General features: G+C 33.3%; 1 protein-coding gene across 1 annotated transcript; it reads right to left on the bottom strand.

The window, feature by feature from the left end:
* Window positions 1-799: 799 nt before the first annotated feature.
* On the bottom strand, window positions 800-6,959 carry LOC134232599 (transmembrane protein 256 homolog). The gene is made up of 4 exons (XM_062714595.1): window positions 6,689-6,959; window positions 3,873-3,907; window positions 2,319-2,399; window positions 800-1,062 (listed from the first exon to the last, which is right to left on the bottom strand). The coding sequence occupies exons 1-4, from the start codon at window positions 6,903-6,905 to the stop codon at window positions 916-918; spliced, it is 480 nt and encodes a 159-aa protein (XP_062570579.1). The 5' UTR covers window positions 6,906-6,959; the 3' UTR covers window positions 800-915.
* Window positions 6,960-12,095: the final 5,136 nt, after the last annotated feature.

Here is a 12,095-nt window from a genome sequence, read left to right as displayed (position 1 = left end):
GCTTTCAATTACATATATCAAGTATTTAATTTTAAGTTTATTTATGGTACATGTATTAATGAACTCCAGATTTATAACAATATTTTAGTTTGGGTGAATTAACTGACCTTGAACTTGAGTACAAAAATTATCAGTAAATATTTAAGTATTAATCACATCAAGGTAACACAGGTAAACTCTACCTGGACCCCTTAGAGGACCTCTTAATTGAGTGTGATAATTAAATAATTTTATAATGAGTAGACGTTCAGGGAATAAACCGAATTTTGTATCTGAAAACGTTTTGTTCTGTACAAATATTATTTATGAAGTAAAAATAGTCTGCATAAATAGCAATATAAGGAGTTTTTTTATTAACTTCAAAAGAAATATTTAATATGAGGGGTTACAGTTGTGAAATATTACACTCTATTGAAATACCCCCTGTTTAATCAAATATCATATCACATGCGGTTTGTGTACATGTAGGGTTTGTGTGGAGGAAACTGCATCAAACTGATCTCAAGTAGTTCTTTACTGTTTTGTTAATAAAAGTTAAAATTTAAACCACAAATATACACAATGGCTTTACCATATTATTTCTTGTATTTTTGTGCAGAGACCCGCTTTTATACAATGAATGATCCCTGTTCTGTATATTCATTGACAAGAATTATAGGATTTTCCAAAAAATTTGAAATATAATTTGTAATTTAATTAATTACTTTTGTAAAGTAATTGTAATTTAATTAATTACTTTTTAAAGTTATTGATCCCATCCCTGGTATATATACATATAATAATTTTATATTTTTTTAAATATCAATAACAATTCAATATTAATTTTTTTAAACAAATGACAATTTTGTCTTTCACATATAAATTTGTTTATTATGTTTTTGTTTCTTTGACTGCAACTTAAGGTTTTAATTTTTCTCAAAGAATCAACATGCTTAACCAAGCAACCGTGAGAGCAGCTTCTCCAGCGTAAGTGATTTTTCGAAACATCTCGTTACCCGATAAAGCATGGGCATAACAGCTGCCAGAATACACCAGAATTCCCATCGCAAAGAAGCACCCAGTCTGTAAAGATAAAAAAAAAAGGTTGAAAGCGTTGGGTATGGCACGCCAAATTCACAAAAATGAGCTAAACATAGTTTCGCAGTCGATAGATTAGGTTTTTCAGTTGTAAACTATAGTTTACGGACTTTAAACTATAGTTAACAATGTTAATCTATATTTTAGATCTGAAACCATAGTTAACACGATCATCTATGTTTCAGAACCGTAAACTATACTTAACACTGAAAACAATCATGTGCAATTGCAAAACATAGATTATCTGATAAATTCAGTTTCACGATTTGTAAACTATGGTTTACAAACCGTAAACTATAGTTAAAGATCTGATAAATATATAGTTTTACGATTTGTGAAACTATGATTAACAACTCTTAAGTATAGTTCAAGATTGTAAATTACAGCTTACAGACGTGAATCTATGTTTATCAAAAAAGTCTATTGTTGACTTCTTATTACAGACATATAAATGTAGAATAGCATTCGTAAACTATAGTTAACAAACGTTAAATATAGTTTTACAAATGGAAACTATAGTTTACGAATTGTTAACTATAGTTCACGGTTCGTAAAGTATAGTTTACAGTCGATAAACCTAGTTTATCAATTGTGAAACTATGTTTAGCTCATTTTTGTGAATTTGGCATGCCATATTTGGGCTATATATTCCTCAGTGTCTGTTCATGGCACTTGCAAGATGTATTTTCACGGTATATTTAGTACCATGAAGAACCCTAGGTAAATTCCTTACACCCTTGATTGAAGCTGATTATACCTAGTTATGTCCATTTCAAACAGCAAATTTAAAGTGAAACTAAATTATTAAGACAATCAAATAAGGGAAAACCGTAAAAAATAATTGGCACCTGAACCCGCCTCTGATGTCGTTAGCTACATTGAGCAATAATACTATTCATTATCTTCATATTTCATCCACGATTTGGTTTTTGGTGATCGAGGGGTGGGCTCAAGGTTATAAAATACACCCTTTTCCTTCAATATTCACGAAAACTCAAATCCTTCTCTATTTGAAACACATATTGATAAGAGGGGTCCCAGGGATCAAAGCTTTAACAAGTCAAAAATAAATTTTAAGACTCCTTTGCTTTTTACCAACTGTGTCAAAGGTCTTTGAGATAATGATGGTATTTTAAACTAAAAAGCGCAATGGATGCTTAACCACCCTACTGAGAATCCTGGGAAATTGGAAGTCTAAATGGTTCTCGAATAAAACTGATAAACAGTCCGTAAGTACGTACCAAAAATGGTTTATTACAATTGTCTGAATAAGCAAGTGCAACAGAATGCGCCAACTGCATTTTGTATCCTTTCTCGTAAATCTGCAATCAAAAAAGAAAATGAAATGCGGCAAAATCAATTCTAGTTTTTTAACAAGATACAGTGTACATGTACGTGTATACCGGTAAGTCTACAAATACATGTCCTAAAGCTGGTTCACACAGTAATTAAGATTACCTTCCTTAGATTTTATACTGGTGATTTATAATATACATTTATTGACTGAGTTCTAGGGCAACATGCGTTTTGTCGGACCCAAGAACCAAACTGTCTGCCTGAGGCCGTTAGGCCGAAGGCAGACAGTTTGGTTCGAGGGTCCGACAAAACGCATTTTGCCCGAGAACTCTGTCAATAAATGTTTTGTTATACCTTTCATTTTATTTTATATTTTTTGACATACATGTATTTTGTAATTTATTCCGTCATGAAACATCAGGTTTGTCACTCTTTAACACCAACGAATGAAAATAAAGCTCCGCCCACTCTGTGACGTAAGCGGTCCAACATCTCTCCGAGCGGTCCAACATCTCACTCAGCGGTCCAACATCGATTTTTTTATACCCGCTCAGCAAAACATTTAAAACGTTAGACTTTTTTACGTATAGATTTGTATAGGAACAATTTTTTAAAGGTATAACAAAACATTATTCTGAACATCACAATATAGCTTATCAAAATGGTTCCCACTGCGCCCCTAATTTGTGGAACCAGGCCCTTTTTCTTGATATTAGATAAATACACTTATAATTCTGAACAACTTTCATAATATATATATTTTATCAAAATATTTACAGGTATAAGATATGAAAGGAAAAGTGTTAAATATTGCGAGATGCTTGTGAGGCAAGCTACGGTTCTTTTTGCTCTTAAAATAACCCCCCTCCCCCCCCCCCAAAAAAAATCCCTCCTTTACCGTCACAGGATGAGCCGACCCTCTGAAAATAGTCCATATATATCTCACGACCGAAAGTGACGTCATAAGTCTAAAATATTTCCAATAAGTTTCAGATCAAAATTCATAAGATCTGAAAGTTTCATGAAAATCCAACCAGCCGTTTCTGAAAACTCAAACATCGGTACACAAAATCGGTATAAAAGACTATATTTAATGCAAAAAAAGAAACCGAACGAAAACAGTTAAAGGTCTTCCTTGGAAACAAAACGCCTGTATGACAGACGAGACGTTCCTCAATAATATATCATTTTTCTAATATGTTGTCATTAAAAAATTAATACTTTAACATACTTTGTCACAAAAAATTGAGCTACCTTACCAGGCATCCAGAGGATATAATCTTTTAGGGGAAAAACTTGTTTGCAAAAATTACATTTTTAGTGTTTCAAATTTTAAAAAACAATTAGAAACCGGAAATCAGAAAGTAAATATTGTATATTTTTCATGCACTATTAAAAGATATACAAAACAGATATTTGTGAAACGCATCGTCTGACCTAAATTATGATGATTAATATTGGGACTGTGTGTAGTAAATCAAACCAAAGGTATACTTTACCTGTCGACGTTGTAAGTTTTCTTGCAATGCTGGAGCTATCAAAAGATTGCTAATCATTAAACGTCATTGCACGATGCAGTTTCTTCACTGAGTCGAACTACATGTATATCATTTAAAAATGTAAACATTTGGTATATGTTGAAATGGTTCTCACTGTAGAAGGTCACTAGAACAGAAATCATGAGAAATAAACATCCAGCTTTTTCTATATACACGTAAAACACGAACTTATACAATTTGGACTAAATTCTAAGCTAGTTTAGCCTCATGGAAACATACACATGTTAGAACAAACAGGGCTAGGATATCGAGAAACTTCAGATTTACTGTGCTATTTAAGTATTCTAGAAGTGGTGTAAATCCGATTTGAATTCTCAAAAGCTCAAGAGCATCCTCCGAGTATAAGATCGAGTTTTTAAGAGACGCAGGCTACTGACAAATCGGTTGATGTTAGAGGGATTTCAACAACATCGTTTTAAGTTAGCATTTTGTAAATTCTATGGTGATCATAATGACCTTGTTAACAAATATAACCTATCAATGGGTCGTATTTTAGCTGACTTGTTTCATGCTACTTGTTAGGTCTGCTTTTGTACTGGATTTGACTCACAGAATGGTCCTTCCACCTGATAAGTGCATAGAACACACAGCCCGTGTGACCTGTTAACTGGGGATGTTTACTCCTCCCAGGTACCTGATCCCACGGAATTTTGGGGGATCCGTGTATATATGTTTGTCGTGTTCTCAATTTTGTATCAATTCAATGTTTGTTTTTTTTTTCAGATCTATCAGTTTTATTAATATGTTCACCTTTTTCATTTAAAAAGAATCATTTTATATTACATACAATGGCGTTCAAAAATTACGCGGACTTGTTGCACAGAAAAAATATTTGACGACATAATCGGGCAAAATGTCACACATAATATAAAAGAATCTTTACTTATATGGTCTTCAAATTTTCATATCAAAATGTTGTAAATTGGTTTCAATTTTGAGTGATTTTTCAGGACATATCATCAAGTCACGGAGAAACAAAATCAAAGGGTCAAAATTTTTTATATCAAATGAAAGGTCTTGCCAGAAGGAATATATTTGTGAAGTATGAATGCCCTAGCCCGAACCCTTCAAAAGTTATGGTCAATGTTGTATTTTCAAAGTAGGTCAAACTCAAAGGTCAAGGTCAAAGGTTCAAGGTTCTTGGTATCCAATAAAAGATCTTTTTATCAGAATTATATATGTGAAGTATGAAAGCCGTAGTACTTATTGTTCAAAAGTTATAGCCAAGGTTAAAGTTTTTTCATAGATACGGAAATCTCCAAGGTCAAGGTCAAAAGGTCAAGGATGTTGGTATCCAATGTAAGGACTTTCCACAAAGAATACATATGTGAAATATAAATGTCCTGGTATCTCATGTTCAAAAGATATGGCCAAAGTAAAAGTTCAAAATTTTTGTGTTTAAGTGGGTCAAACTCTAAGGTCAAGGTCAAAAGGTCAAATTTGGTGGTACCCAAAGAAAGGTCTTGTCACAAGAAATACACATGTGATATATGAATGTCATAGCTCCACTAAATCAAAAGTTATAGGCAAGGTTAAAGTTTTTGCGGACAAACAGACAAACAGAGAGACAGACAGACAGACGACGGACACGACAAAAACTATATGCCCCCGAAACTTCGTTTACGGGGGCATAAAAATATGTGATTTTTCTCTCATTTTCTCAACATTTTCCCAAGAGTACCTGCACAGTTTGAGTTCCCTTATCTACTCAACATCCAAACACCATTTCTTGTCAAGCTTAATATCTATTAAACAAGTAAAGAATATTCTTGTTTTTTTTTAAAACCAAAAAATGCAGGTATTTATGAGATATAGTGTGATATGAGTGACTCTCAATCACGTTCTTTACAGTCCGGATAAAGTTTTCGTCGAAAATCTTCTTCCCGTCCTCCCTTATAGCCTTTTAACAGAGGTCTAACGGTCTAAAACTTCAATTTGCTATTTGTGGACGAATGTCACGAATACCCTAGTTTACTACTTGTTTATTATGCATACTTTGGATCTATGTTGGAGATATTTTGAGCATTACATATAATTTAACAAAAGAGTGGTGCGCCGTCAATTCAGAAGACGTCATTTTCATGGGAATCGCATCAGAGAAAAATCGCTGTATTTTTTCGGTAAATGCTTCAAATATCACGTCAAAAATGCTTCAAAAATCTACATACATAATAATAGAACAATTTAAAGATGCATTTGAGAAAATTGTCGAAAAATATCGCAAATTATAGAACATAAATGAGTTAAATTTTGGATTCCGCATGCTTTTGCTTTAATTTTTTTGTCGTGCTTCGTACCTCTCCATCAGCGATATCAACATACGATAATTTCAGTAGAATTTTTTTTAAAATACAGAAATGTTGCCCAAAATTTATTGGAATCTTTAAGATACATATTTCTGTGAAATTTCATAACTATATGACGTCTGCAAGAGTAATTAATAGCACAGTCCGCGTAATTTTTTAACGGCCCTCGTATTAATTTATAGTAAAACACAACAGAAGAATTTTTATCTTCTCTCTCCTCTCCCCTCAATGGTCATCTGTATTCTTTAAGCTAGCAAAAAGACTACTGGGCATTATTTAACTGTTTATAATATAAAATCTCCCTTTTTTTAAATTCGTTTGTTCCTCAGTTTCCCAAGACTAGAAAAATTACACATATATGCAAACATTAACAATTCGATCGCTTGGCTTTATACAAATTCTTTGTGCTCACACGTGTAAAAATGAAAGCAAGTTATGTACAATAAATACCATGTGCTCCATATGCAGCCATTGAAACTGCCAGGGCACCGGACAGTCCGCCTATTCTCAGGAACACCGTTGATTTTTGGAGCGCTCTTAGTGCCTCTGTGACCTCCTTGTTCACTAAATCTGCACCACTGCTCTGTCCATTCTTCTTATAACCCAGAGCCCCGGCCACTAGATCAAAGACATACAGTGCGTCTTTTCCGAAGCCAAGATACTCCATTTTGTCAAATCAACAATTCTTCGTGACCTCGGATTAATTATGCAACTGGGATTTTCCATTATCTCTAAGATTTAATATCCTGTTTCCTGCTTTGCTATAGGTTCACATATATTTTTTTTCTGTTGACAAGTGATTTCAGAAATTGAGCGAGCGTTTATGAAGAGATATTTTTCATTCAAATCTTCGGGACTCATTGCTTAACAGTCATCAAATTTAGTACACAAAGTCAAAGGTCAAGGGTCAAACTGGACGACAAGGAATACATACATTATTTAATATTTTAAATTAACTAGTCTACACTTTATTCCTACAGAGATGGTCTTTGTTTATCTTGCAGTCACAAAGTCAAAAGTCAAACAACTTAGAAACAAGACATACTAGAAAGATATTTTTCACAACTATTTTCTTGACAAAAATATTTTTATGGCAACAAACTCAAAATGAATAAACACCAAGTTTTAAAAATAAACAGATTTAATATAGACATTTCTATTTTTTTTTCATTTCATTGCAGATTAAAATTTGTATATTTTATTAAGTCAATTACTAAGAGCATTCAACAATGTTTGACTGCTTCCTGATATTTTATTATATTCACTTCCAAAATTAAAATGACCTTGAAATTTTGTATGCTTGAAAACATCCTATTTGCTTGAGTATACGTCATGGTTCTAAATTTAAGATACTAATTAAGAAAAAAATCACAGCTCAATTCCCAAATTATATATATTATGAATTATTTACTATGCCTGTATACAGGAAATTAAAATTTATTTAATAAATATATATTTGGTAAAACTAAAGCAATGTTGACCTTGATCTTTGAGCTTATTTAACATAACAAAAACTGATTATTTACTCGGATTTTTGTGTATTCCTGCAAATGATACCTGATATACATTGAAAAACATGTTTACGATTTTTATGTACATGTACCAATAAATCTTACAAGTTAACATCTATACAAACTATCCTGAAATATTGGTCAGTACGCAAGCTTTTACTATGATCATAAACTGTCTTTATTTTCATTTCTCCATGTTCGTTAAATCATTTGCAAGTTGACCTTGAGAACTTAAGCTTTCAAAAGATATGAGATGTATCCAAACTATTCTGTTCAGTATGACCCCATTTTCTTCCTTTGTAGCATCCAATAAGTTCTGTAGAAAATTAAACAAGTACAGAAATTTTCACTCCTTGTTAAAAGAACAACTTGTCTGTATCCATATACACTTAAACTAGTAACGCAAAGCATGTACATGTGAAAAAAGAAAGTTTTCAGATTATATTAAAATAAGCCATACTACACAAATAAATAAATGTCATGTTTATGATAATGCTACATTTTTATATTCCAATTTCGGAAAAATATCATCAAATAGCTTGGGTGAGATTCTTCACAATCTTCTGGCTTTTTTTGAAGAAAACAAGAACTTCTTATCTTCTTGTAGCAAAGTTACAGAGTTCATGGGAAATGCATGAGGCAACTCCACACACAGACAGGGCAATTCATATATTTATACTTTCTCTTTACTTCTCTGTTTACAGTATATGAATTGCAGTTAGTATGTGAAAGAAGAAATTTATTGTGTTAAAACATCTTTACCATTTTTTCAGCAGAGGTCACGCTAATGCTGCATCTACATCAATTTGTCACCCCTCTTCTTATTTCTAGATTCTGTTCACAAAACTACATTGGAATCACTTTGTAATAATTCTTTCTATCTCCACAGCTGAAAATCCCATTGAAAAACTTAACAGAGAAATGGAAGTTAAATATCTGAAATTGCACAAAGTATTAAAAAAATGAAATCCCTTTCTTTACACAATTTCCAAGTCTTATATTTATAATATTAGCTGTTTTAAACACAAACTTGTCAAGGAACACATAGTGACTTTTGACCTTTGAATTTGAAAAGTCTGCACAAGTATTTGACACTTTTAGTTGACACTTTTCCTTTTGCTGCAATAAAGAAATTTGTCCTATTTCATAAACAAGAGGCCCATGGGCCGCATCGCTCACCTGAGAAGCTTTGACCATGCTGTTCTTTACCAGATTCAACATTTATTCAACATAATAGGCAATTATGGTGATTAAATTGACAGTGAAGATCCCCTTATCAAATTCTTAATTTACCCTATTACTAAACAGTCTTCCAAAACACTTGGACCTATTCAATTTTCCCCCCTCTTCATCATCCCCAAAATACTAATTATGCTATAAATGCAGATGTGAATATGATGTATATGTATTTTGCAACATTGTTAAATTTATATAGATATTTTAATTGCTACATCATGTACATGTACCAACCTTGAAAGTTAAGAGCAAACAATTCTTTATCCAGGAAACATGTATATTGAGTGCTGTGGGTTTGATTACGTCTATATAAGGTCTCTGTGGTGTTTGGTTACTATAGAACGGTTAGAAACAGGTTTACTAGGCATATGTTGCCTTGTAAAAAATCTCTAGTGTATAATCATGCGCCCATCAACAGTTTCTTTCTTTCTTTTTTTTTTTTTACAGATCAATAAGACTTTTTATAAGGTAGTACATATTTTTATAAACCAAGATTCAAGTACCTGTTTCAGATTTAAACATTGTTGTTTCGATATCGTAACCACTTCATCCGTCTCGCTACCAAATGAATGTTCGCTGTCAGAATCATATTCATCAAAATCAGAGCCAGAATCAAAAGACTCGTTGACAATTCATGCACCTGAATCTTTTTCTTAGGATGTACGTCACAGGAAGCCATAATTGTAACAAGTGGTTAAGGAACCGTCCATCGATCCCTTCATATTTTTTTTGTATTTTATACTTAGGCCACTAGTATATATGTAACAAATTGCATCCACAGGAAGGGGCAAATTTCTAAAAATCACACAAAATTCCATCGTCGGAAACCAACGGGTGATCTCGTCTTTACTTATCACCTGTGGGCAAACTCGCCGAAATATCGCCGTAAAATATGCTAATTTGTTGTTTTTAGTCAACCAATCAGAAAGTTGAAACTCTTCAATTTTGAAAAATACGTTTATTACTTTGCTATTTATGGTAAATATTTTGACGCTCGTTAAAACGTGCGAAGTTTGATTTAGAACAATGAAAATCAATTCGTACAGGTCACTGACATTAATATCCGTCAGATATTATGTAGGAGTAGCTCTTTCTAACTGCAAAATGCACAGGTGAGTGGATATATCAGCTGTGTTAACTACAGAATGAGTTTTTCATGTTTTTGGCAATGCCGAACTTTCATACTTAACGTGAATTGTGATTAGTTGTTACGCATCGCGACTCTGTAATGCGGCCAATCAAATGACCCATGCATATTTAATTACATACGACGATTTTTCGGCGAGTTTGCCCACGGGTGATAAGTAAAGACGAGATCACCCGTGGGTTTCCGACGATGACAAAATTCATGCCTTAAACATTTAGATGACAGACATCTATCTTCCTTCTCTACAGAGTGAACAGGAGAAATAATTCTTACAAATTTGAATCTAATTAAAACATGACTTTGACGTAAACCTTTTGTTTGTATTGTCCATTCTATAGCTTAGTGTTGAGCTAACTCCCCTAACAATCCAATAAGTCACCTGTAAGTGTCCATTCTTTTTGGAACACTGTCCATTCTTTTTAAGAATGGACAGTTTTTTCAATAAGAATGGACAGTTAAAACAAACAGAATGGAGAGTTACAGGTAAACCTTAGCATGTGACAATAGGGAAACAAAACCAAATTATTATAAAAAAAAATAAATACGATTTAATGTACATGTGAATAACAAAAAGAACTTGGAGATATAAGTAAATCCAAAGCACAGTGTTTGCACCGGATCTGTTCGATTTTACACATTTAAATCCATGAGTAATGCACATTATTTCAATTCACAAAACTCGAATTTAAATGACACAATTTCACATTTGATTAAGATTTTGGAAGCATCATTCCCTCGAGAAGAATCCATTTTAAGCTTGAAGTAGGCTGATATGAAATCCATCACCCAGAAAACTACATTGCTGCAGTAAATATTTCAGCAGCAAATAATCAAAATTGAAACATTTCCAGATTTGATGTGATATAACGTTACATTTTCAGGTAGTAGTTGGCCCATGGCTATCCAACACTCGGAACACAATTTGCATTTAACCATTACACTGCTGCAATTAATATATCCTCAAAAACTAAATTCGAATAAAAAAAAACAGATTTCCGGTTTGAATTCGAAATATCTGTATTTGTCGTCGAAGTTTTGAGGGGATAAAGATTGGATAATATTTTCTTTAACCCTTACTATTATCTGTTTCCAGGTCAAAGTATCACTGGTTTTGTGCATCTTTTGGATTCAATTCGATTTCGATTCTGTCATATATTCTCTCCACTGGAGGGAAACATGTTTGCCTTTACAAGGCAAAATGTAAACTGATTTTGGGGAGTTGCATTTTTATATAAAAACTAGCATCCCCAGAAATCTACTTGTAACTGTCCATTCTTTAGACAAAGACCGTTTGTTATTTGCAACTGGAAACACAATGGCTATTCAACAAATTGCTGTGCACCCCAAGCTTACCTGCAACTGTCCATTCTGAAAACAAATAATTTATAGTATGTGTGCTACCTGTTTTGCACATTTTTTGTTAAATTTGCAGAACAAAGAGAATCATGTTTTAAGTAGGAGAAAGGCCTCAAACTGTCCATTCTGTGAAAGAAAGAACTAATCGAGGGCCGTAGGCCCAAGATTAGTTCTTTCTCTAACATAATGGACAGTTTGAGGCCTTTCTCCTTTACATAGGTTAAATATTCACAAGTAGGCCAATCCTCGCCCGATTATCGAGCTCTGAGCTACAGTTTGATATTAACCGTCGGCCGAAATTTTGGACACCCTTATTGTCGAACAACGGTCGACCGACTTCATAAACTGACTGCCGATGATCGGACGATGATCGAAGGTTAGTCGATGGGTAACTTCAATTGAAAAAATCGGCCACCGACGAAGAAAAAATATAACTTGGACCGATAGTCACAAAATTGATCGGCCGACAAAAAAGAGGTCAAAATCGGGCAAGACAACAGCCGATGAACTGCCGACTGTCACCCATAGAATCCCATTTTTGCTTCAAAAACCGTCGGCCATTGGTCGTTTTTGGAAATGTGACCTGGGTTTTACTCTACGACGTTTT

The sequence above is a fragment of the Saccostrea cucullata genome, unplaced genomic scaffold (assembly GCF_032062105.1).
Source record: "Saccostrea cucullata isolate Sc308-1 unplaced genomic scaffold, CSIRO_AGI_Scuc_v1 ctg944, whole genome shotgun sequence".
Taxonomy (NCBI): Eukaryota; Metazoa; Mollusca; class Bivalvia; order Ostreida; family Ostreidae; genus Saccostrea; species Saccostrea cuccullata.
The sequence above is the reverse complement of the archived record's forward strand: the minus strand, read 5'-3'. Positions and strand labels throughout refer to the sequence as shown.

What these genes read in the sequence shown, in the direction of transcription:
- LOC134232599 (XM_062714595.1), bottom strand. Translation starts at nt 6,905, where the DNA reads ATGGAGTATCTTGGCTTCGGAAAAGACGCACTGTATGTCTTTGATCTA. An exon ending in GGCTGCATATGGAGCACATG is followed by an intron (nt 3,908 to 6,688) that starts GTATTTATTGTA and finishes ATCTTTTGATAG; the next exon opens with CTCCAGCATTGCAAGAAAAC. An exon ending in ATTGTAATAAACCATTTTTG is followed by an intron (nt 1,063 to 2,318) that starts GTACGTACTTAC and finishes TTATCTTTACAG; the next exon opens with ACTGGGTGCTTCTTTGCGAT.